The following is a 25,597-nucleotide window of genomic DNA, read 5'->3' as shown; positions in this document are numbered from 1 at the left end:
TCTTCAGGGCAGTGGGTGTTTTCTGTTTACTCATCAATGAATGACAAACCTAGTATTCCAGGCACTTATTGCAATGAAATTCTTGACAAAGACATCTCAAAACTAGTATGGTTTTCTCTAAACGTTAAAGGTAACGGTGGGAACATGTTTAAAGAATTAAAAACGAAAACAATAGAACAAAACAAGGAATTTGTAAGACAATAGAAGCCTTAAATAAAAAGTAACTAGAAATCAAAGCTTAATAATAAAATAAGAGAAATCAAAAGCACCTTAGAAGAATGCAGAGTAGAATGGAAGCCACAGAAGGAAGAATCAGTGAGCTAGATTCCTGAGTTTGAAGACTAAGTGGTAAAAAATGAGCCCAGAAAGAGGAGAGAGAAAAAAAAATCCTAGAAGATATTCTTGAAGAAATAACCATAGAAAATTTCCCAAATCTGGAAGATGAGATTGTCATCCAAGATGGTGAACAAGATTCACAAGGTTAGACCCTAAGAGAAACACCTCAAGACATATCATAATAGAATTCACCAGGTGCAAAGATAAAGAGACCTTTGAAAGCAGCGTGAGAAAAGGGAAATTTCACTTATAATAAGGGTACGTGCTGATTTCTCAACAGTAACTATGCAGGCAAGAGGTAATGGGGTGACGTATACAAACGCTTGAAAGAAAATAACTATGAACCAGAAATAATTTACCCAGCAAAATTTTCATTCAAAAGTGAGGGGGAAATTGGGATTTTTCCCAGATAAACAGAAATTAAGGGAATTTGTAACTGCCAGACTTAGACCTGCAAGAAAGACACATGATCCCAGCGCTGTACTCCGAAGTGTTGACACTAAACAGCCACCTGAATACATATAATACGGTCAATTTTCTATGAGATGGGGGACCTGGGCCATACAATTTTAATGGAGAATATTGTCATGTAAAATCTCCATTTTAGCGGCTGAGAAGGTGCTTCAGCCAAGCAAGAATATGTGTGTTGGTGATATTGTCTTCTAGCATGCATTGTCAATGTGTGGACAGCCACATTGGCTCTACACTGTTCACGCAATTAAATCATATGTTGTGGTAGTTTTTATGTTAGACGGGGTTCTCTAGAGAGACAAAACCAAAATGCTAATCATTTTATATATTTAGATAGATAACATAAGAAATAAACAGTCAATTAATCTATAAAGCAATACAAATGGCTCAGTGCAACTCACTTCCATGAGACAGCACTGGCAGTCCTTCAAGTCTTGAGGGCAGCCAGGTAGTCCTCTGTAGAGAAATCCAGGCTATCTGGGCACAGGCAGTAAACAGCAACGTAGGTCACCAACAGTCAGCCAGATGACAGGGTCCGACAGTCCCAAGCTCAAGAGATGTATATTCCAATTGTGTGGCAAAGCAGGTCTAGAAGAAACCTCAAATTACAACGACACAGTCCATGGGTTAGATGTTCCACAGGTAGTGTAGCTTGCAAATGGAAGCACAGAACGAGCAAGGCAGCCACACACTAGTCTGATGATCAAAGAGCAAGAGACAAGATGGGCAAGGCTCACGGAGCCATTTATCTCCCCGCCCTTCAATTAATCCCACATGTGTTCATTGGCCATACTGGCACAATATACCTGCTTATCACACTTTTGTTTCTCTTTTTACCCTTGATCAAGACTAGTTTCTTTTAAGACTGCTATTTTAGAGGGAGGGGACAGAGTGGCGAGGATGAGGGAGGGACTAGAAAAAAAAAAGACTGTGTTTTATTATCTAAAAGAAGACAGTTCTCTTTCATTGGTCAAGCTCAGATTTAATTAACTATTAACTGCCGGTTACTTCAGAGTAGAAGTATTCACTCTTACTTAACTTGGGTTCAGATTCAATTAACTATTAACTACTGATTCCTTCAGAGTAAAAGTATTCACTGTTACTTAACTTGACAACCACAGCTTAAATTATTTTCTCATTTCTGATCAAATATAAGCATTAGCATACTATCTACCCTTATAAATCAACAATACAGAAATATAATTAGAAACCATATATACAATTTAATTTTTTCTAATAGTCCTTTTTAAAAAGGTAAAAAGAAACAAGTGAAATTAATTATAGTAGCATTTTATTTAACACAGTATGTACAAAATAATATCATTGAAAACAAAATAAAGGGAAAGCGTTAGCTAAAAACAAGGCTCTAGGAATTGATGGATTCCCCATGGAAATGTTTCTACAGGTGAAGCACTAGAGACATTCACTCATCCATGCCAGGAAACTTGGAAGACAGCTGCTTGGCCAGCGTATTGAAAGAGACGCATATTGCACCCCTTCCAGAGAAAGGGAAGCCAACATAATGCTCAAATTATATAACAATATCATTTGTTTTGCATGCAAATGCAATTCTGCTGAAGATCTTCCAACAATGGCAGTAGTATATTGACAGGGAGCTGCTAGAGGTTTAGGCCAGTTTCAGGCAAAGATGTGGACCCATAGACATCATTACTGATATCAGCTATATCTTGGCTAAAAGCAGAAAACATCAGAAAGCTGTTTACTTGTGTGTTATGATTGTGAAAAGGCATTTGACTGCATGAATCAAAACAAATTATGGATAGCTTTGAGAAGAATGTGGATCCCAGACACTTCATTGAGTGCATGAGGAAGCTGTCCGTGGGTCAACAGGCAGCGTGTGACTAGATGAAGGGAATACTGCATGGAATAAAATCAGAAAATATGTGCATCAGAGTAGGAGTCCTTCACTAGACTTATTCAGTCTGTGTGCTGAGAACATCATCAGAGACGCTGGATTCTTTGAAGAAGAATGTGGCATCAGCATTGGAGAAAGGCTTATTCACAACCTGCAGTACACAAATAACACAGCCTAGCTAAACGACATTGAGGGCTTGAACCATTTGCTGATGAAGATCAAGGACTGCAGTCTTCAATGTGGATTAAAAGTTAATGTTAAAAAACAAAACTCTAACTATTGGACTAGTAGGTATCATCATGGTAGATGGAGAAAAAATGATGTTGTCAAGGATTTCCTCATGCACAGTTAATCCTCCTGGAAACAGCACTCAAGAGATCAAAGGATGCACTGCATTGGGTAAATCTGCTTCACAAAACCTCTTTAGAGTGTTGAAGATCAAAGATGTTATTTTTAGGGTTAAGGTGCGCTAGACCCGCACCATGGTATTTTCCATTCCCTCATATCCATGTGGAAGTTGGACACTGAATAATGAAGACAGAAGAAGAACTGATGCATTTGAATCATGCTGCTAGTGAAAGAATGTTGAAAGTGCCAAGAACTGCCAAAACAACATATAAATCTGTTTTGGAAGAAGTCCAGCCAGATTGCACTTTGGTAGCTACAATGGGGAGACTTCATCGCACCTTCTTTGAACATGCTAACAGGAGAGACCAATCCCTAGAGAAGGCCATGATGCTTGGTAAAGTTTAGGGCAGCTTAAAAAAAAAAGACAACCCTGGACAAAACAGTCTGAGACAGAGACTGCCAATATGGTCTCAAACCAAAGAGCAATGTGAGGATGGCCAGGACCAGACAGTATTTCATTCTGTTGTACGCAGTGGCACCTATCAACAACAATAAATATAAATGGTCATTATAATTGTTATTTTTGTGCTATCTTTTCAAATTCTGCTGTGTATTTGACACTTAGAGCAAATGTCAACTTGGATTAGCCACATTTCAATATTGAATTGTCATTTATACTCAGCCTGTAAAGACTCATCTACCTCATCAAGAAGTTCTCTATTTCTATAAAGATTTACAGTCTCAGAAACCCACAGGGGTGCTTCTATTCTGTCCAAAAGTTTCACCATCTTTGAGTCGGAAACAACTTACTGGGAGGGAGGGAGTCAGTGAGTGAGACGCCATCAAGATACTTAACTTATTGCCTCGTGTGTAAAAGGTGAATTGAGATAATACCTCATGTGATAAGTATGAAGATTAAATGAGGCACATAGTACTTAATAAGCATTTACGTGCCCATTACCACTCTTTTCATAAATATAACTGATATGGATCAGAACATAGATGCGAACATGGATATATGAAGAAAATCGTGCCTGGGATATTGTTGTATTCAATGCAACAAGTCACTTATTTCTGATTTTTTACCCTGTATATAAAAGTATGTGGGACATTTAAACTTCATGCGAGCTTGATGGTACTAGTGTAAAGGTAGGAGGGGGGTCCAATCTGTCAATCAGGTAAAGTCTGGTGATAACTGCTTGAAGGTGTAGTCTTTTTATAAGAGAGACAGTGAAAACTTCTCTCTGGCTCACTGGCCCTCCACCCTCCCAACTTGCTTGGATTCTTTGTCTGCCTCCAGAGGTGACCATACGTAGGCCGTTGACCCTGGAAATCAACCTGGGAACTTTGCTATGTTCCCACTGGCCATGGTTCCATGAAACTCCGACACACTGGACTGTGATATCACACGACCTTTCTGTGCCATCAGCCTGCAACTTTGTGAGTCTGAAGAGAGCTTTGGTTAGCATCAGACCCATGGAATTGACTTGCACTGGGCTGTGATTAATTCTTAATGGAAAAAAATTACTTCTTAACATAAAGTTCTTTCTTATACATATGTGTCAATGGTTTTATTTCTCTATAAAACCTAGCATTATATCCTAATATACTAAGCAAGGTTTTCCATTTACTTGGATGCACAATCAATGCCCAAGGAAGAAGCAGACAAAAGATCAGATGTGTGCTGCATTGGGTAACTTTGTTTCCAAAGGCTTCTATTATGAAAACCAAATATGTCACTTTGGAGGACTACAATGCACCCGGTCCAAGTTATGATCTCTTCAATGGTTTCATATGCATACAAAAACCAGAAGACAAATAAGGACGATCAAAGAAGAATTAATGTCTTTAGATTGTGGTATTGGTGGAAAATATTGAATATATCATGGACTTCCAGAAGAACAAAAACAATCTCTTAGAAGTACATTTAGACTTCTCTTTGGAAGGGAGGATGGCAAGACTTCATCTCACCTCCTGTAGACCAGTTCCCGGAGACATCATGCCCAACAAAACAGAAGATCAGTTGAAAAAGAAGAAGACCCTCAACAAGATGGATTGCCACAGAGGCTGAAACCCTGGACTCAGATGATGACCCAGGGATGGTATGCTTAGGGGCACTGTGAGCCAGAACCAACTCGAAAGCACCTAACAATGGCAAGCAGTATCTTTGCTTGATGGCTATTGAGAAAGAAAATGTTTCACACATCTTCAAGTAAAATATAAAATAGCCACCTTGTGATTAGAGATAGGAAAATCATGCATTTTTCTTAAACGTGTTCTGTGTTGTTCTTTTGCTTTCTATAATGCTTGAAAGAGGAATAATAAACAACTCCTAGAGCTGAAAGTAGATAATACAAATTGTGTTCACTTTGAAGCAGTGTTACTGACAGGTTGTATTCATGGGTTATTTACACTTAAACTACTCTGAGATACCTCGATACTTGTCCTCATGAAGGGGGTCAATGAAGGTATGGGTGCTATAGCAAAGTGTGGTAAGGAAAGTAAACAATGCCCAGTTATGAGAAAGAGTAGCATCTGGTTTATTAAAAGCATGTCTTAAAACAAGTAATCCTATTGAGGTGCCAGCCAAGCCCACACAGAATGTGATCCAATGATTGTAAACAATAAAATCCAAGTCAGAGGAGGGAATTGTATTTGAGCTGAAATTCTGAGGGCCTTCTTTGCAGAAGGCTAATGGACGATCGTGAAAGCCCAAAATCAAGTCACAGAGTCTCACTTAAATTAAGCCTCCATTGAAATCCCTTGGACCATTGACCAGGGATGTAAACAGTCTTGCCCTCAAGCAGAGTGCATCAGAAAGTGAATTAATGCAGATAACAGTTAAGTTAAAATTTAACATCTCATCATTTGTTTTTCCTTTTGCGCCATTTTAAATTTGCTCTATTTTTTAATTATTTTCTCGTATCTTTTGGACCGAGGTTTCTCTGCATTTTACTTTGTTCCTGTTGGGCGTTTTTTATATGATTTTTCATACATAAAAGCTAGGGTGGGTAAATCTACAGAGGCAGGAACTAAAATAATATTCTCTTAGGGTTGTGGCGGGGAAGATTGGGAGAAAATGGTAACCTTGTAACAATGAGTATAAGAATGAAGAAAATGTTCTAGAATCAGTTGTGATGGCGGCACAATTCTACTATATTCAAAACATGGATTGTATGGTGTGTGAGTGATACGTCAATAAAGGTGTTATGAATACATACATACTTAAGACATATTTTTAAATACTCCAGGAGTCCCAGTGGGATCGAGCTCAAATTGTTTGAAAGCTAACCAAAAGACGTGCAAGCTCCATTTCATGGGAGAACGATGTCAGTCTGATTCTGTCATTCTTCCTTCCTTCATGTGAATGACTGTCCAGTTTTTCTTTTTTTTTTTTAACTTTATCAATGATTTTATTTTGTGTGGATTTACAATCAACACCCATAGAAGCTGCAGTCAAGAAATCAAACCTTGAGTGGCATTGATCAAATTGGCTGAAAAAGACATCTTTAAAATGTTAAAAAGCAAAGCTGTCACTGAGGACTAAGATGTGACTGACCCAAGCCATGATATATATATTTTTTAATTTTAACAATTTATTGGGGCTCATACAATTCTTTTCACGGTTCATATATATACATACATCAATTGTATAAAGCACATCTGTACAGTCTTTGCCATAATCATTTTTTTCTCTTTTCTTCCTTTACATTTTATTAGGGACTCATACAACTCTTACCACAATCCATACATATACATACATCAATTGTACAAAGCACATCCATACATTCCCTGCCCCAATCATTCTCAAGGCATTTGCTCTCCACTTAAGCCCCTTGCATCAGGTCCTCTTTTTTTTCCCCTCCTCCCTCCCCATTCCCCCCTCCCTCATATGCCCTTGGTAATTTATACATAGTTTTTTTGTCATATCTTGCCCTATCCGGAGTCTCCCTTCCCCCCTTCTCTGCTGTCCAGTTTTTCATTCTTTGGTTCTCGAGTGAAATGTCCCATCTCTGCCATCTTTCCTAGAGTGGTTCTCTTGGATCTCCTCTCTCAACATCATAGTTGTTTCTTTTGTGAACTTTCAGCACAATTAATAAACACTTGATTTTAAATTTAGTTGTTTTTATCTCTGTTACAAAACATTTGGCCTCACAGAGGCTGTATTTCTTAGTAATGAAATCTCAGCAAATAAAGTAAGCACCACATAATGTCTGAATAAATGAATGGACAGAAATGAGCTATTATTTCATGTATTGAGGTATTTTCAAAGAAAGAAGTAACAGAAATGTTTCCTTAAACTAAGGTGGCCAAATTAAGTACCCGCCTGTGAACACTGCAAGATGTTTTATAACGTTCCTGAGATTGTAAGCACCATGAGGACAGAGACTGTGTTTGGATTCCTCTATGACTTGAGACTCCGTGCATCCTGGCGCAGTGCCTAGCACACGTTACATAGGCACTCAAACAAAGAGGTTTACAAAAGTTTGTGAAAAAAAATTCCATTACCTTTCTATTCCATCTTTACATGAATTTTTGAAGCCCTCTTGTGTATTGGTTGATGACTGATGGTTTGGTAAATTCTAATGTGAAATCAAAAGCTCTACACCTATACTAGCAATAAATTTATTCCAATATAATATTTAGGATAACTTAGGAAAAAACAAAGTATACATGTGGATTCTAGACTAGCAATGAAATATATCTGTATTTTCTATTATATTTTTCCTAAAAGGGACCTATTGGCTTGCCTGGAGAAGTTGGGATATCTGGAATCACCGGTGAAAAGGTAATTATTTATTATTCTATTCAATATAAAGGCTCTTAACTAAATGCAAAGTAGAGGTATTTTTATGACATTTTCTACTGTGGTAAAATATGTATAACATGAACATTTCCATTTTAAATACTTTTAAATGTCTAATTCAGTATAATTAATTATATCCACGGTATTGAATAATCATGACCACTACTTCTAAAACTTTTAACCATTTCCTCCCCCTAGACAGAAACCCTGTGCACATTAAGAAATAACTCTCCACTCCTCCTCGGCCTGCCCCACACCCCAGTCCCTTGAACTTCTGTTTCTGTCTCTGAATTTGCCTGTTACATATAGTTTATATAAGTAGAATCATAATTTCCCTTTTGTTTCTGGCCTATTTTACTTAGGACAATATCTTTAAGATTCTCAATTGCTGTATCAAAACCTTATTCTCTTTTATGGCTGAATAATATTCCATTGGGTTGGCATACCTTACTTTATTCATCCGTTCATTTGGGTTCTTTTCAGCTTTGGACTATTGTGACTCAGGCACAAGCACTCACATGCAAGTGTGCAGGAGCGTCCCTATTTTAATCCCCTTGAGTATATTTTAGGACTAAAGTGCTGAATCATATGGGAGTGCTTTGTGGAAGGTTTTGAGCAACCACCAAACTGCTTTTCCACAGCGGCTGTAGCATTCCGAATTCCAGACAGGAATAGACATCCCTGCCAGCATTCCATTTTCCATTTTAAAAAACAGTTATTTTCAATAGTCTAGTAGGTATAAAGGGGTGTATTGCTATGATTCTTATCTGCATTTGTCCCACAACTAATAATGTTGAACATCTTTTCATGTTCTTACTCGCCCTTTGTATCTCTTCTTTGAAGAAATGTCGATTCACAAGTCCTTTACCCTGTTTGTGATTATGTTGTCTTTTTATTGGTGAATGTAGGAAATTTTTATACATTCTACACATTAAACACTTTCCTGATTTACAAATAATTCTCCCATCCTCTTGACGATATAGCGTCCTTTGGTGCACAAAATTAGTTTAAGTTTCATGAAGTTCAATTTGTCCTTTTTCCTTTCTTGCATTTGCTTTTATGCCATGCTTAAACTTTAACAAATCAAAAGCCATGACAATTTGACTTCATGCTTATCAGAGAATGCCTAATTTCTCCATTACTTAAGAATAGCTTAGGCAGAAATAGCTTAGAAAATTCTTAGTTTTATTTCTTTCAGGATTTTAAGCTTGGAATCTTATTGTATTTGGGCTTCAATGGTTTCTGATGAGAAACATGTAAATTTTATTGAACACCTTTTTAGATGACAAGTCATTTTCTCTCTTCCTGCTTTGAAGAGTCTCTTTTTCTTTGCCTTTCAACAATTTGATTAGAATTCATAGCAGTATGCAGCTCGAGTTCGTCCTGATTATATTTTATTGCATTTTTTGGATGTGTAACATCATGTCTTTCATTGAACTTGGGAAGTCTAGTGTCAGTATTTACATCACATGCAAATATAGGCATCCAGCATAATAAACATATATCGTATATGCAGTATTTCCACAGTAATGTTTATGTGTATGTTGTGTATTAAATATATGTGTATATATATATATATATATATATATCCCTTTTCTTCTTTGCACCCTTCAGGATACATGTGCCATTGCATTTAATAGTGTCCCACAATTTCTCTGGTTCCATTTGTCTTTCATTATCTTTTTCTTCCTACTTGTCAGGTTAGATCATTTCAATTGTCTTCTACGTACGTTCACTGATTCTCTCTATCATGATCGTTTTGCTTTGGCTGCTTGTTTTTAATTTGTCTGTTGCACTTTCTACTCCAGAATTTCTGTTTGGTTCTTTTGTGAAGCTTCTGTCTCTTTACTGATATTCCCTAATTGCCCACACAACTTGCTCCTGGCTTCGTTTCACTCTTTCATTGTGGATTCCATTAGTAAACATATATTGTGTTAACATTTTTGACTAATTATTTCTCATTTCCCAGCTTTTCCATACATAATTTCTGTCAAGTTCTGTTCTATTCTATGAGTGAACCATGTTTTCCTCTTCCTTTCTATACTTGTACTTCTTAAAATGAAATATGGATGTTTGGGAATTGTAATGTGGTAACTCTTGAGACAAGATCATCTCCTTCAATATTTCTGTTGCTTGCTGAGGGCTGCAGTTAGTTCTCTATTTGCTCAGTGACTTTTCCAAACTATAGTTATGATATCTGTATTCCCTATTGGTTATGGACACAAGTTTCTGTTCGGTTATTTCTATGAATGGTCTAATGACTTGACAGGCATTTTCTTAAAACTTTTTGGGATTAAAAAGGAAATCTTGTTAAATTTTTATAAAATGCTGCTGGGAAGGTGCCTGAGAGGGTCAAAATAAAAACAAGTCTCGGCACTTGCATCTTGGGGAACTGTCAGACGGACCAAAACACACACAGTGCCAAGCCCTTAGAGGACAGCCTTCTTACTGACCATCTCGCTCCAGTCAGCTACTCTAAGAACACCGACTGCCATCCCCAAGACTGCAGTTGAGTCAAGGGCATGGTAGCTGGCTCACCCTTGCTGAAGGCCAGCACCTTCTCTCTTCATTAGCTGATTGCTTAAGTAGCTGACCGGTGTTCAGAATTTTAAAAGATTATTATGATTGTTTCCACCTATTGATTCTTTTAAAGATAGGATTGATACCTGAAATTTCTTACTCAGCCATTTTTTCATGATGTTGCTTCCTCGTGTCATATTTTATAATAGAAGTTAAGTATAATTTTGAACAGATTACCTATAGTGAATGTTGTAAATATGTTTAGTTTACATTAATAAATTATATATTTCTGCTTTTAAATGATAGAGTACCTTTTTGTTTGTAAAGTTGTGATCTGAAGACACAAAAGTGAAACTAGCAATCTAGGTTTATGGCTGGAAAATATTATTTAAAGCTCCTTTATGAGATCAAACTCCCCATAGGATACCATTTTCAAGGAGAAGAATAAGTTATCACTTTTGCTGATCCAAGTCTCAGTCACAATCTCTTTATTGCCAGTTAGAATCCAATAGGGTAAATCTGGATAACATGATGGAAATTAGAGTTTGGTTAAACATTACCTAGAAATCATTACCTCAAGAGTGATTTTCCATGTTGAGGTCCAGATTTAGGATATTTTATGAAAATAAAAAGTCATTATTGGAACCCATAAGAGCATATTTTGATTTTTTTCAAGTTAACTGGATGGATACTTTATATTGGTCAAAGGGGTAATAAACCATAAAGTTTAGGCATTTGACTGCAACCTGGCTTGCTGAATATGAACTGAGCATAGTATTCCGGCACTTGCTGAAAATGGCTACTAGTTGAAAGTACAGTCACGTGCTACATCATTTCTATTTGGGCAATGTTCAAGTGCATACACTTCTGTGGTCCCAGGAAGTCATTATAGAATTCAGAAATCCAGGTCAGAGAATGGTAGGTAGTAAATGTAACAGCTCCCTGTACTAAACACATTTAAAAATGAACCTCGTGTCTTTTGTATACATTATATAGCCAGGCATAGGATTGTACAGTTTATGTATCACCAGATATATGTCTTGATAGTCAAAACAGATGCATATGTTACGGGCATATGTATATCCTGGACTGTATTTTCTATCTAAAAAGTTTTACCAGGTAACAATGTCTACTTTGTCTTGTAGGCAGACACATCCAATCTTGTGTATAATGTATTTCTTGAATTTGCAGCATTATCTCTCTGTTTAATTTTCTTTTGAAAATATTACTGTGAAATGCATCATGATTCTCGCAGCAAAAGCAGAGCTCGTGATAGCATTAGCAATAGTCAAAAAAGAATCGTCGATTTGAAAATGAAAAGAAGGGTTATTTAACAGAACAAAGGTGGAAAATCACATCGAGCTATTGTTCACAATTTAGGCATGACACGCCCTACAAACATGACAGCCCTCAAATACAAAGAAAGATTTCTTTAAACTGCTAAAGCCGAGCTCCACTGGAAGCTGAAGAGCTAAAGAGAACATGAGAGGTGCCTCTGTCAGACATGGGGAACTTGCTGGTCATAGGGGTTGAGGACCAAACGCAAAAGTGATCCCCGCTCAACATTTCGGTGATCACTGCAAAGACAAGATGCTTGCTCTAGATGCTTAAAGAAAAAAGCAAGACCCAACTATGATATGGTATATGCACAACATCCAAATTATATAATGTTCTATTTCACAGATCATACCCTGGACTTTCAGCGACGCATGACTGAAACTAAGTAAAGTCAAGACTGGAAGTGAACTAAACAATACCCCAGTTATTTCCATGGGAATTTTAAATTCTAATAAAAGTCAGTATATGTATCAGGAGAAAGACAAAGCTTTCTGCTCGTGTAAAGATTGACAGTCCCAGAAACCCCAAGCGGCAGTTTTGCCCTTTCCTGCATAGAGTCGCCATGAGTTAGAATCAATCGAATGGCAGTGATGATGATGGTAGTGGTAACCGATCCACTTTTCCCATTGAGCTTTTAAATTAGTTAGTTCAGTGCTATCCCCTTAGATAGACCCTGTTATATCGTACCTAAATCTACCCTCAGCCATATGTTCTGTGCTGTTTTCTCCTTTCTCCGTATCTTGACCTTACATCCTATTCTAGAATGCTAATTTTTGTGGGTCATGATGATGGACCTTATTGAAGAGCACAATTGGCTCCTTGTTGCTACACCCTGCAGACTCCTCCACTTTGCTGTTAAGAGATGACTTAGTTTTAACTTAATCAGCTTATTTAATAAATTTTCTAATGTATAACTTCCTCTCTCCCTTTCCTTACATATAATGTACTTGTTCCTCTTCACAGACTTATGATTTTCTTAGTTTATAATGTCCTCTCCCTTTATTTATTACAACCCAAACCATAAGACTCAGCTGCATTGCTTTCTCCACAAGTCTCCCCAGGCTCTTGTAAATCTTTCTTGATTTCTTTTCATCTGGATTTAGAATCAGTACAATGCAGTTAAAATTGTGTTATCATCTAATAATTTTTAATTTTTGTTAACATCATCTTTAGAATTGCTTAAAAAATCGAAGACAAGTTTACATTTTTCATGATTCTCCTTTGTTACATTGAAAATAATTAACTTATACTCATTGATTTTTTTTCACATTATCAATCTAATAAAAATAAAATTGAGAGTTCAGATAAAAATAGATCATTTTATAGTTATCTTTCTTCATTCTAATTTAGTTGCTTGTGTTCTTTGACAAATCTTCTTTACTAAAATTTTAATAATCCAGAGACTGTTAATATGAATCAATTAAATTCTATAAATCTGCTAACTCAGATTTAATTACCATGAATATCCAAAATTATTTCTGTGATGCTTGTGTTGGATAGATTATAGAAATAGCTTTACTCAATAATTCTACAAATTAAACCTTTCATTTTTATAATAGACATTGGTACCTTCAATATTCTTATATTTTGTGTGCTCTATGAAGTTGTTAGAATTTTCTCCTTACAAAGCTTACAAATGCTTAATGTTAAGTTTTAATTACTTATGCATAATTCCTGTTCTTTCTTAATCTTAATAAGACTTAGATTTTTATCTCAAGAAAAACATCTTAAGAGAATTTTTATTATATTTTAAAATATTATAATATTTGGGTAACATTAACAACTTATAAATGAAAAATAATTGGAAGTTGTGCTAAGATTTATGTGCAAAGTATGATTCTGATTGACCATTTTTCTGCATAAGCTAAATAAAGTATAACTCTACCAACTTATTTCAATATTCCTCTTTTTCCTTTGTTGTTTTAAAAGGGAGAGCGTGGAAGTCCAGGACCCCTGGGTCCCCAGGGGGAAAAAGGTGTCATGGTAAGAACCCAGTGAATTGAAAAGTATGTTTCCAAAGCCTAAAATAGTTAAAACATTCCTCGGCTGGAATTGCCCTGACTAGAATATAAGCCTTGAAAAATATTATTTTATGAGTAAATTTATTTTAGCATGTTTTCTCTTAAGAGTTTACCTTTCAGAATATTGTGTGGCATTAAAAATTATGAAAATAAGTTTAGTAAAAAATTTTATACATACTCCTTCATTGTTAGCTTCTAAGGACCACATCATTATATAAGAATTAGCATTATCCAAATATGGAGGATAGCTATATCATCATATAATTATAAATTCAATCATTATATAACTAACTACCAAATCATGGTCCACACAGGTGACACAAAACCTTAACCATCACATCCAGCTTCAGACCTAAGCTTTTGTTACTACTAGAAGTAGATCATCAATGCGATCAGCAGTCAGGTAATGTGAAATGTCATATCTGACATGGGGAAAAACTCTAAAATTTTAGAAAACTTCAGCACATCTAAAAATATATATCAAAATTTAAAATTGGCAGAAGACATGAACAGATAAAAGACACTCAGGTGGCCAAGACATATGAAGAAATGCTCAGGGTATTAACTCCTAAACAGCAACAAAATCGGACACTGCCTTCATGTCCACTCTGACTCACAGCGGCCCTGTAGGAAATAGAACGGCCCCTGTGGGGTTTCAAGACTGTAAATTGTTACAGGCGTAGAAAGTCTGCTGTTTGGAGTGGCTGAGCTGGCACGTATTACATATCCCACTGCAGGGGCTTCTTCATTAACAGAAAGATGAAAATCAAAGCCATAATGAGATAGCATCTCAACTTGACAGCAATGGCACTCATTTTAAAAATTAGGAAACAAAATGGCAAACGATGATGAGATTGTGAGGAGTTTAGGATTCTACTGGTAGGAATGTGAACTGTTACAATCACTTTGGCTAAAGGCAGGAAACTTCCTTGAAAAGCTGGAAATAAAGATCCTGTATGATCCAGCAATCTCATTAATAGGTATGTGTCCTAGAAAAATAAGAGCCAAATAAGACCCAAATAGATGCACGCACACCCATGTTTGCCATAGCATTAGTCACAATTTCAAAAAGTTGGAACAATTTAAAAGTCTGCCAATTTTTAAATCGCCATCCAATGAATGAATGGGTAAACAAATTTTAGTACACACAGAATGGAATATTGCACAAGACAAATAATGAATCCGCAAAACACCTTCTAACATGGAACGGAACGGGAAGACATTAATACTGAGTGAAATAAGTCACTGAGAAATATTGTATGAGGCCACTGTTATAAAAATACAAGAAAAGATTTACACACAGAAAGAAACATTCTTGGATGGCTATCAGCCCTCTGAAGAAGAGGGCAGAAAATCACTAAAGAGTATTTGTGTATTGACTTGGGTCTAGGTAAAGGCAATATACAGCAAGGAGGAGGTCAACATAACATGAGCTAATCAAAGAAAGACGCCAGGAGACTCATAAACAAGTTCCAGTCCATCCATGCATGGGTTCTTTATATATATATATATATATATATATATATATACTTGAGAACGAGGGGGATCAGAGCAGAGACCCACAGCCCACCTGTAGGCAATGGAACATCCCCCCACAGAGGAGTCACTGGGAAGGGATGAGTCAACCAGACCGCAGTAAAACACCAATGAAACACACAATATTCCTCTGGTTCCGTGAGGCTTCCTCACCCCCCACTATCAGGACCCCAGTGCTGCTTCTCACTTCGGACTAGACCAGAGCATGTACACAGTATAGATAAGAGATAAGAGTTCATGACACATGGAATCCAGGAACAGGAAAGGGAATAGCGATACCAGAAGGGAGAGGGGGTGGTGACAAAAGGGAACAAATCATAATGATTGACACATAGCCACATACCCCCTCCAGGGAGAAGAACAACATAAACCATGGGGCAAAGGAGGCAGCGGTCAGTGTGAGATGTGAAAATAATAATAATTTATAATCTATCAAGGGGTCATGAGGGTGAGGGGAGGGGGAAAAAGAGGAGATGATACCAATGACTCAACAAAATATATTGTCTAGAAAAGAATGATGGCAACATATGTACAAATATGCCTGATACAATTGATGCATGGATTGTAATAAGAGTTGTAAGAGCTCCCGATAAAATGATCTTTTAATGAAAAACATGTGTACACAAGTCTCTGCTATCCATAAATAACAGCAGATAAAGTCTCTCATTGGACACTGACCTTATTCTTGTCGCAATACGTAAAAAACAAGTCCAATCAAAACAGTGTGTCTTTGAGATCAGCTGAACCATCCAAAGCAAAGAGGTCAGCTCAGAGTTTGTTTCAGCTTTTTAAAAAAAATTGCACACAAAAATCATGATGGATGTTTTGAAGGACAAAGGATGAGCATGAGGGCTTATTATAAAAATGAGGTTTTTTTTCATTGAAACAGCATTAAGAGAAAAAGGCTGTCAATGAGATTTTCTCCACCGTGATAAGGTATCTGCTAATTCTCGGAGGCAGTAAATGCTGTCCTGTGAGAATTTTGGTAGGAAACTTGCTGTGTTCATCCTATAATCCTGATCGAGCTCTCGAACACCAACACTGTTGTTTTGATGTGTAAATTAAAGACTGCTAAATTCTTTAGCGAATGATTAGAGAGGTGGATATGCCACCTACAGACATGTTTTGACCTTGATGGAGCCTATGTATTTACACTATTGCACACACAACCCTGCAATAACAGTACTAACGAACACTAATAAATAAATGGGTACATAGCTAGGCATGCAAGCTAGACAGGTGTTGGATGGTTTTGACAGTTGGCATTTCCACCTACATATCTGTATGTGTTTCAAATGTATCCGCGTAGATAGTAGAGCATGTAGAATGCACAAAATTTATACAAACTTCTTATCCAAAACCAAACACTTTGCAGGCTTGAGTCCCTGGGTGCAGGGTAATTCAGGCCCTAATCTTGGAGCACATGTGGGTCTGTTGGATAAGGTGGTCTGTAGAAATGCTCTCTAGCCTACTCTAGCGAGTCCTGACTCAGGTCTTAAAACTTGTGAATGGCCATCTGAGGTGCAACTTTGGGTCTGTCCCTGCCAGAACAAAGAAGAATAAAGAAAAGCAATAACCCAAGGGAACAGCGCATCCAAAATATTCACGCACCACGCAAACCACAGCTTCCACTACCCTGAAACCAGAAGAACAAAATTGTACCGAGATACCTCTACCAATTGCTTTTTATGGGCTCACAGTCTAAGGGGCTGGATATGGTGAGAAAAATGTAGACCAAAATTCAAAACCATAAAAATGACCAGATTTACTGGTTGTGTCGTACAGGTAGACTAGAGCAGTGGTTCTCAACCTGTGGGCACGACCCCTTTTGGGGGCTAATGACCCTTTCACAGGGATCACCCAGTTCATAACAGTAGCAAAATTACAATTAGGAAGTAGTAACAAAAATCATTTGATGGTTGGGGGTCAGCAAAACATGAGGAACTGTATGACAGGGTGGTGGCATTACAAAAGCTGAGAACCACTGAACTAGAGAAACAAATTCAGACACCATATGTGTATAAATGAGGAGCTGAGGTTTATATATAAGAGCAATTGAATATTGAAAAAACATGCCATCCCAGTCCAGATCAAGTCCTAAGTTCGATATTCGCCCATTTGTCCAATACCAGTCCATAAAGTCCTCTCAGACTCACGGAACACATGCAATGACACTGAGTACAGAAAGATCACAGGCCAGTGGGTGCAGAGTTTTGTGGATCCAATGGTGGTAGAAGCATCTCAGCGCTGGCAGGGGTCTCCACGTGGCTCCTCCAGTTCCCAGGCATGGGGTCTATCAGTGTAGTGCCGTGTGTCTTGTCAGTAGAGCGTCTCTCCAGGGAGTCAGCATAGACAAAGTGTGTGTGTATCTCTCTGCTTCAAGGAGGAAATCCAGGAGTTCCCAGAATTCTCGGGAGAAGGCCAAGCCCACACAGAGGCCTCATTGGCTATGACCGGATTGATAGACCCCTTCACTCTTAATCCTCTCAAGTCCCAAATTGACACCAGATTATGTAATGACCAAACTGGTCTAATAGAAACTGGTGAAGCCCTCAAGACTACAGCCCCTAGCCACCAGCCTTCCAAATGCGACTGAAGCCACCTCCGGGGATTACCTTCCAGTCGAACAACAGGCCTATAGAGTGCACAGTAAAACCCAAGAGGAACTCGCTCCTCAGAACAATGAACCGTTCCAGCCTTGAGGTCTGAATCTTCCCCAAAAGGAGTTTCCGAATACCAGATGGGACAGAAAGGACAAATAGAAATGGGACCATGGAGGAAGTGCTATTACCCTGAGCGGATTGCAGCTAATGCGGGGGAAAGACAGCAAACCACCACAAGATTTCAGAAAACTAAAGATGAAATGTCGGCTAATGAGATAGGAGATAATGAGAAGTAGGGTTTTATAGTCTGAAGAGAATTAGACCACACACACAGAAAAATAGAGTCATATTAGGATTCAATATAGCCTTCTATGTCTTATCATTTATGTGACATATGTCGCCCTTGTGTTCCATGAATTTGTGTGATGAGACTCAGAGAATTCATCTTATTTTCTCATATGTTTAGGATAATAAAAATTGGAAAATTTTATATCTGAGTTGCATTTTTTATTAAGCAGCTTCATAATATGATAAGAAGTGAACAAATAATTATCAGTAGAGGAATCTTGCTTTTAGAAAATATTTGTGATGATCTGGTGGTATATGATACTATAAACTCATTTTATCAGCGTGTCTTTCATTGCAACTTTTGCATTATCAGAAATGCTTCAAAATATTGTTTTTAGATATCTCCAAGTGCTGTCAGTTAGCAAATGTAGCATATATATAAAGTTAATTAATTTCAAGAACAGATACTTCTACAGAGATTCTGAATCAATGCTAACACCACAAAGTGTTGGAGTCCTAAGATTTGACAGACTACCTCATTTGGACTGATCTATTTAAGAAAATTATACAATTCCCTGACCTGTCTAAAAATAATATTGCTAAATACCATAAACTACATAACATATATTTATGTTTTCAATAATGCAACCTATAGACAGATAAGATGCATTTTTTTTCTTCTGGAATAGGCTGGTTATTAGTTTTACTTTTTAGGTCAAGGCCTTCCCATGAACAAATTTATAGTGTCTGTGTTAGCAGGTGGACCCCGGTGGGCTACATGTTGAGCTACTAACTGCAAGATCAGCAGTTTGAAACCACCAGTCACCCCGAGGGAAAGATGAAGCCTTCTGTGCCATCAAGCTTTACAATGTCAAACACCTGCAGGAGCCTGCAGGAATTCAAACACCTACAGTGTCAAACACCTATTCTCCAGAATTGTTAGGAATAAGGACAAACTAGATGGCAGTGAATTTAGTTTTGGTTTTGAAGGTACATAGAAGGCTTTTTATTTTCTTATTTAATACATTCTTTTTTGGTTAGAACTGTGTAGTACCTACAATTAAGCCTCTTAAATCATGGCGATAAAGCAGAGATCTTATCAAGTTGTCACATTCTGTTAATATTTATACAATTATTCACTTGTACGTCTTAAAACAATGAGGCATGGTGAAAATGTTGTCTTTTATATTTTTATGTGAATTATAGGGATATCCTGGTCCTCCTGGGATTCCAGGACCCGTGGGTCCACTGGGCTTACCTGTAAGTACGGTAAAGATAAAGATTCCTTCTAGAATGACCTTTTAAAGTACAAATCCATCACTTTCATTATGTTGTGCTTTTTAAATGCAAAATGAGCCAAATGTAAGTTGATGGAGTATTTCATAGTATCTTGAACTTCTTCACTACAATTTGCTATAATGAGCGAACTTAGAAAAATGAAATTTAAAAAGAAGGGATCTTTTCTGTGAACATTTTTGGAAGGGCCTCGTGTATTTTATCACTAGTTTCTAATAATCAATACAACCTATTTTAATTCTGAAGCCCCAAACTAAAAATTCAAATGTTGAAACTTTATTGTGAATAACCACATATGAGAAAAGAAAGACAGAGGTCAAATGAGGAACAAGACCAATTGGATGAGCATAAATCACAAGCATAAATTCCAACGTGTTGCTTAAAAATTCACAACTATTCACAATCAGATATAATTCATTGGGGATAAATCTTCATTAAATAATATTACATTTCAAAATATTTTTGAGGAAAGATAATGAAAGCATATAGCTAATGAGATAAATTTTACTTATTGAAATTTGACAGCTGTGATCTTAAATAAGATACAGTTCAACCTTCATGCACATTGAGTAGAAATTATTTATGGTAAGTTTTATGAAACTTCTGTTTTTAAGATAAGCCTGATTTTCTAATATATTCCTGAGTGTGATGTTGGTGTCTACACTTAGGAAAGACTACCTAAGGATTGTTGTCAATCTCTCTATCACATAAAACTTCAAATCTTATGATACTTGACTCATTTTTAATGACTTAATTTTACACATATTTGTAAATTTTGTTTTCTGATGGAGTTTTTATAAGACTGTAAGAAAAAATAGTAAATCATTAGCATTAACTTAATAAATAACAAATGTACAGAAAATTCTTTATTTCAGGATTTTATGGCACAGTAAGTTAGGAATATTTTGTGTTACTTTCCATGTTAATAGAAAAAAATGTGTATGTAACAGGATGTCATTCATGTGCAGAATAATGGGAGTAACGAGACAGGTACCTTGCAGTGGTAGCTGCTGTGTCCTCACTGGACTAGGCTGGTTACTGGTCTTACTGACCAAATGGGTGTCTCCTTCCCAACCGTCACTCCACATTCCTCCTGAAAACTGTCTGGTCAATGAATATTAAGAGCCTCCTATTCTTTGGCTAGAGAAATGACATTTCTCCAAGTTACAACACATCACAAGCACAGGATATTGATGGGGGAGGAGTGATCTTTGTTTGGTAGTTTGAGCATATTTTAAGAGACAAATCAATTTTATTTTAAGAATTCTCTAAGATACCTGCATAAAACTCTTACTGACATTTCTTGAGTTTTATTAACTGATTATAACACTTTTAACACCCAGGGTCATGTTGGGGCAAGAGGACCCCCAGGGAGTCAAGGCCCTAAAGGAAGAAGAGTAAGTAACCTAATAAAGGAAGTGCATTAACCTCAAAAACTTATAAAAGGCTTTATAACGAATTCTAAGTTTCCAGTGAAGATAGTAGGAAACATCCTGGTATTGGATATTGTCAGATTCTTTTTTCTATGTTGTTAAATGACATGAACTACCTACATCAATAAAAATATGACTCATCATAGTTTGTACTTACTAAACCATGTTTTTTTCTGTTTTATTTTCAACAAATATCACTAACTTGTATGGAATTCTTCTTTCTTATTCCTAACTTCCAAATCCATTCTTTGAGACAATTCTTAATGTGATGATATTTAATGAAATTATTTTCTACTTACACAGACTCATATGGCAAGGAAAGGTTATATCGTGATAAAATAGTAGCAGTAATTAGTAGAATGAACAGGACAGAAAGACACAAGAAGAGTTTATTGTTAGGTACCACTGAGTCAGTTCAAACTTGTAATGTTCATGTGTATAGCAGAACGAAACATTTCTCAGTCTACACCATCCTGCCAGTCATTAATATGTTTGAACCCCTTGCTGCAGCTATTGTATCAACCCACAGCATCAAGGGTCTTCCTCTCTTTGCTGACTTGCTACTATACCAACCAGGCATGATGTCCTGCTCTAGGTACTGGCCCCACTTAATGCATTTGAAGTATGTGAGACAAAGTCTTGACATCCTCACTTAAGAGGTTTGACTGTACTTCTTCCAAGACAGGTTCGTTCAGTCATCTGGCAGCCCAGAGGACATTTCACATTCTTTTCTAACACTGTAATCCAAAGGCATCCATGCTTTTTTATCTTCCTAATTCATTGTCCAGCCTTCACACACATAGAAGGCGATTGAAAACACCATGGCTCAAGACAGGCTCATCGAAGTCCACAAGGTGGCATCTTGACTTCCAACACTTCAAACTGGTCTTCCACAACAGATCTTCCAAAAGCAGCACACCGTGTGTCTTTTTAGTGGATATTTCCATAAGCGTTGATTTTGGACCAAAATAGAGTGCAAACCTGGAGAACTTCAATCCTTTCTATTTATAATGTGGTTGTTCATTGGTCTAGCCGGAGGAGTTTGGTTTTCTTGATGTTGAGCTTCAACCCTTTCCGAAGGCTTTGATCATCCCTTAGGGCTTCAAGTTACCTGTCCTTTCAGCAAGCAAGACTTTGTGATCTGAATATCACAGGTTGCTAACAAATCCAATATGGAGACCAAATTCTTCCTCATATAGTCAAGCTTCTCAAATGACTCTCTCGCACACAGCATGAATCGTACGATGAAAGGATGCAGCATTAGCACACTGACACGCCTTTTCTGAAATTAAGACACAAATATGCCCTGTCCCCTGGAGCAACAGCCGATTAGTCCATATTCACGTTCAGCGCAAGCACACCGCCGTGTTTTGATTCCCATTCTTTTCCATGTCAGTCATAAGTTTATCGTTCACACAGTCAATTAATTGCCTTTCCACAGTGAATAAAGCACAGGTCAGCTGCCCTGCGTCCGGCTAAGATCCATCTGACTCAGTGGCATCTGGTTCTACATTCCCTCTGATTATGGCTTGAATTTCTGCCAGTTCCCTATCGTTCTATTCCCACGTTTATCAGCCTCATCAGAATTTCACTTTTGTGTGGTGTTAATGGTATTGTTTGATAATTTCCACATTTTGAGGGAAAATATTTGTTTGGAATAGTATCTCTTCCTGTCAGCTGGCTAAGTAGCTGCCTTCCAAATGTATTGGTATCGACAAACGGGCGGTTCCAACCTAGCATCTGTTTGTCTGATGAATAGTTCTGTAAGTGAAGTGAAATCATTTCATGTATGAAATCTTCTTCACATAGTCTTACATCCTTGCATTGACAAGATAGGCTGGCAGATTCTTTCCTACAGTTCTAGAAAAACACTGATTTGGACTCTTCGGTCACTAAGTATTAGCACAATCTCAACTCTTTCCCTTCATAGTCAGATTCAGTTCTCTAAGGCGAGGTAATTGAATCCCTGATATGTTTCCATTACACGCATCTGTATGCAGTTCCAAGGGAAGGAGAGAAGGCACACAGAGCAAAGGAAACCTCTGTATCTCCCTTTCTGCCATCAATTGGGCCGTGTTCACCAGAGACCTTTGGGTCCTGCATCCGCTTGGTCGAGATATAGCATAGAGCAGGGGTGTCAAACTGGTGGCCTGCAGGCCATATGTGGCCCCGAGGTAATATTTGCAGCCTACAATGCTCTGAAATAAAACGAAAATAGAAAAAAAGGTGTTATGAAGAAAATAGCACTTAGGGGAGATCAAAGCAATATTGTACACACAATTCCCTCATTACGTTTTATTTCAGAGCATCATGGGCCACAAAAAATTACCTCAGGGGCTGTGTGCAACCTGTGGGCCACCAGTTTTGATACCCTCAGCAGAGAAGTATTAACCTAATCGTTTTTTATTATGACTAGCCTACTTGACATTTACATTGGAGGAAAAGGATATTGAATGACACTAGTTCCTAATACTTTAAGATTTTCTATATAACATCCAAAACTTGTTGCCATTGAGCAGATTCTGCCTCAAAGTGTCCCTGTAGAGCAGAGTGAAACTGCCCCATGGGGTTCACCTTGACCGAGCAGGCTGTCATAGCCTTCTCCCACAGAGGGGCAGGTGGGTTTGAACCACTGACATTCTGGCTAGCAGCTCAGTACTTCATCACTACGCCACCAAGGTTCCTTGTAAAGTGACTGAAATGCTCGCTGTCATCAAGTCAATGTCTACTCACAACAACCCAGTGTAGGATTTCCGAGACTCCAAAATTTTAGAGAAGCAGATGGCCTCATCTTTATTCCACAGTGTCACTGGTGGGTTTGAACTTCAGACCTTGCAGACACCACTCCAATGTTTATCCCACAGCACCACCATATATAATTCTGAAGTCTGGCTTCTCAGAGAAACATATCATGTGCGGAAAACAGCAGTCAAAATTTGCGTTTCTATTCAACATGAGCAATGTTTGGGATAGTCCAAGTGATAGGGCAGCGCTCCCCTGTGATTTCTTCTTCTGAAATACAGCTTGCAGCAAGAACAGTATCAAAATAGTTTTTCACCAACCTATTGTACAATTGTTTTGTCAATGAAACATTTTCCCCAATTGTGTAAAGCACAAAAATTGCTAGGCCTAATTGGTTAGACCTCTGAATGATTTTAAGTAATAGAGGGGTTAACCAAAGGGTATATTTAATAGACAGCAATGATTATAAGAAAATGCACATATTCTGAGATCAATTAAAAAGATATTTGTTCAATGAATAAGGGCTGTTTTTCTCATTCAGAGATGCTTGCCCTATTAATATGGACTACAAGGGTCATAGGGATGGGCTTGGCATTCTCATAAAAGTATTTCTAAAAACTTAGTGTGTTATTTATCTTAATGTTGTAGTTAATCGTATTTTATAATCTTAGTATTTATAAGAAAAAAATGGTTTTATTTCATATCACCAAGGGCATTTATGATTCAATTGCTCATTTGTGAATTTGGTTAACTCTTTAAGATTATTGCATACAAATTAATAACTAACTTTACTAAACTTAATGATTTCCCCTAGCTCAACTACCAGCTATTGCTCCTACTGTAAGAGTAGAGAAACCAATCTGAGATTTCCCAAATGAAGAAGGGATTTCCTATTGAACCAGCCTATATTCTCCAAGAGGTTCCTGAAAAATGCGACAGTTTAGAGCAGGCATAAAAAAAAACAAACGTATATCTAACTAGGTGCCTACTGTAAGGCTAGTTGTCTCACGTCCTTAGAGCTTATCCTACAGCTGGTTTGCTCTCCGGAGTCAAAGCAGGCCACCCGACAGTTGATGCTGCTTTTTAACCCCCTAATGACCATGTGACCATTGAAGTGAAATTTACACATGCGTCTAAAGCAAGGCTATTAATGTTCATTTTGTGAATCCCCTCTAAATGTCAAGTTTTCTTTTCCAGGATGAATTCATTTGCTCACAGGATTAATCTTCCTTTTTTTAATATTTGAAAAATGTTATAAACTTAAGCATAGTTCAATGTCTTTGGGAATTCAGGCATCATCGGAGTCGGGCAGATCAAACTTAACGTTTGAAGCCTTCGTTTGGGCCCAGGGACTAGTGTTCAGGCTTTGGATGAGTCTGGACTCAGTGATTTCCATGCCATGAGAGGAACTGTTCATTTTGAGTCTTTTCGTGTGACAGCCACTTCATCGGATTGTGTCCAAGAAAGGAAACCTACTTGCCATCTTTGGATGACATAGCTTTTTCCCCCTAATTTCTAAATATTTATGATCTGAGGTTTAGGGCCCTTTTGAAGCTTAATCCTTATGGTTGCTACCATTTACATTTAAACAACATAACTTCTAAATCTTTAACCCGAGCCTCGGAAATTTCTGCTTCAGTGTGACTGATCAGCAAGAGTTAAATTCATTAGCTGCTGTCAACCTTGCCATTTGGGGCTCTATAAATTTATAGTCGCCCTCTATTCCACCAGTTACTCACTAACAAATCGTCAAAGAGAAACCTTGAGCAAACGGCATGGGGGCTGCATCTGACCTACTCTAGCTACACAAAGTATCACAGAACTCCAGCTCCACCGCAGCTCAAGGCAGCCGGCCAGAGCCAGGTGTCGACATGCCTCTACCTCCATCTTCCTTTACCCTCTTCTGACACCAGCCATCCCTGCCAGCGCACTCTACTTCTCTATGCTATCAGATCATTAATTGCAGTGGCCACACAGAACTC

General features: G+C 37.6%; 1 protein-coding gene across 2 annotated transcripts in view; it reads left to right on the top strand.

Moving 5' to 3' along the window:
• Positions 1–25,597, top strand: part of COL24A1 (collagen type XXIV alpha 1 chain) — a 400,055-nt gene that overhangs the window by 216,606 nt on the left and 157,852 nt on the right. For both annotated transcript variants that reach the window (XM_075557916.1, XM_075557926.1), the window contains exons 25-28: positions 7,767–7,820; positions 13,626–13,679; positions 19,351–19,404; positions 20,784–20,837. In XM_075557916.1, the coding sequence (XP_075414031.1) occupies positions 7,767–7,820; positions 13,626–13,679; positions 19,351–19,404; positions 20,784–20,837 (216 nt within the window). The remainder of the gene's footprint in view (positions 1–7,766; positions 7,821–13,625; positions 13,680–19,350; positions 19,405–20,783; positions 20,838–25,597) is intronic.

The sequence above is a fragment of the Tenrec ecaudatus genome, chromosome 1 (genome assembly GCF_050624435.1).
Source record: "Tenrec ecaudatus isolate mTenEca1 chromosome 1, mTenEca1.hap1, whole genome shotgun sequence".
Taxonomy (NCBI): domain Eukaryota; kingdom Metazoa; phylum Chordata; class Mammalia; order Afrosoricida; family Tenrecidae; genus Tenrec; species Tenrec ecaudatus.
This window is presented reverse-complemented; position numbering and strand designations above follow the sequence as displayed.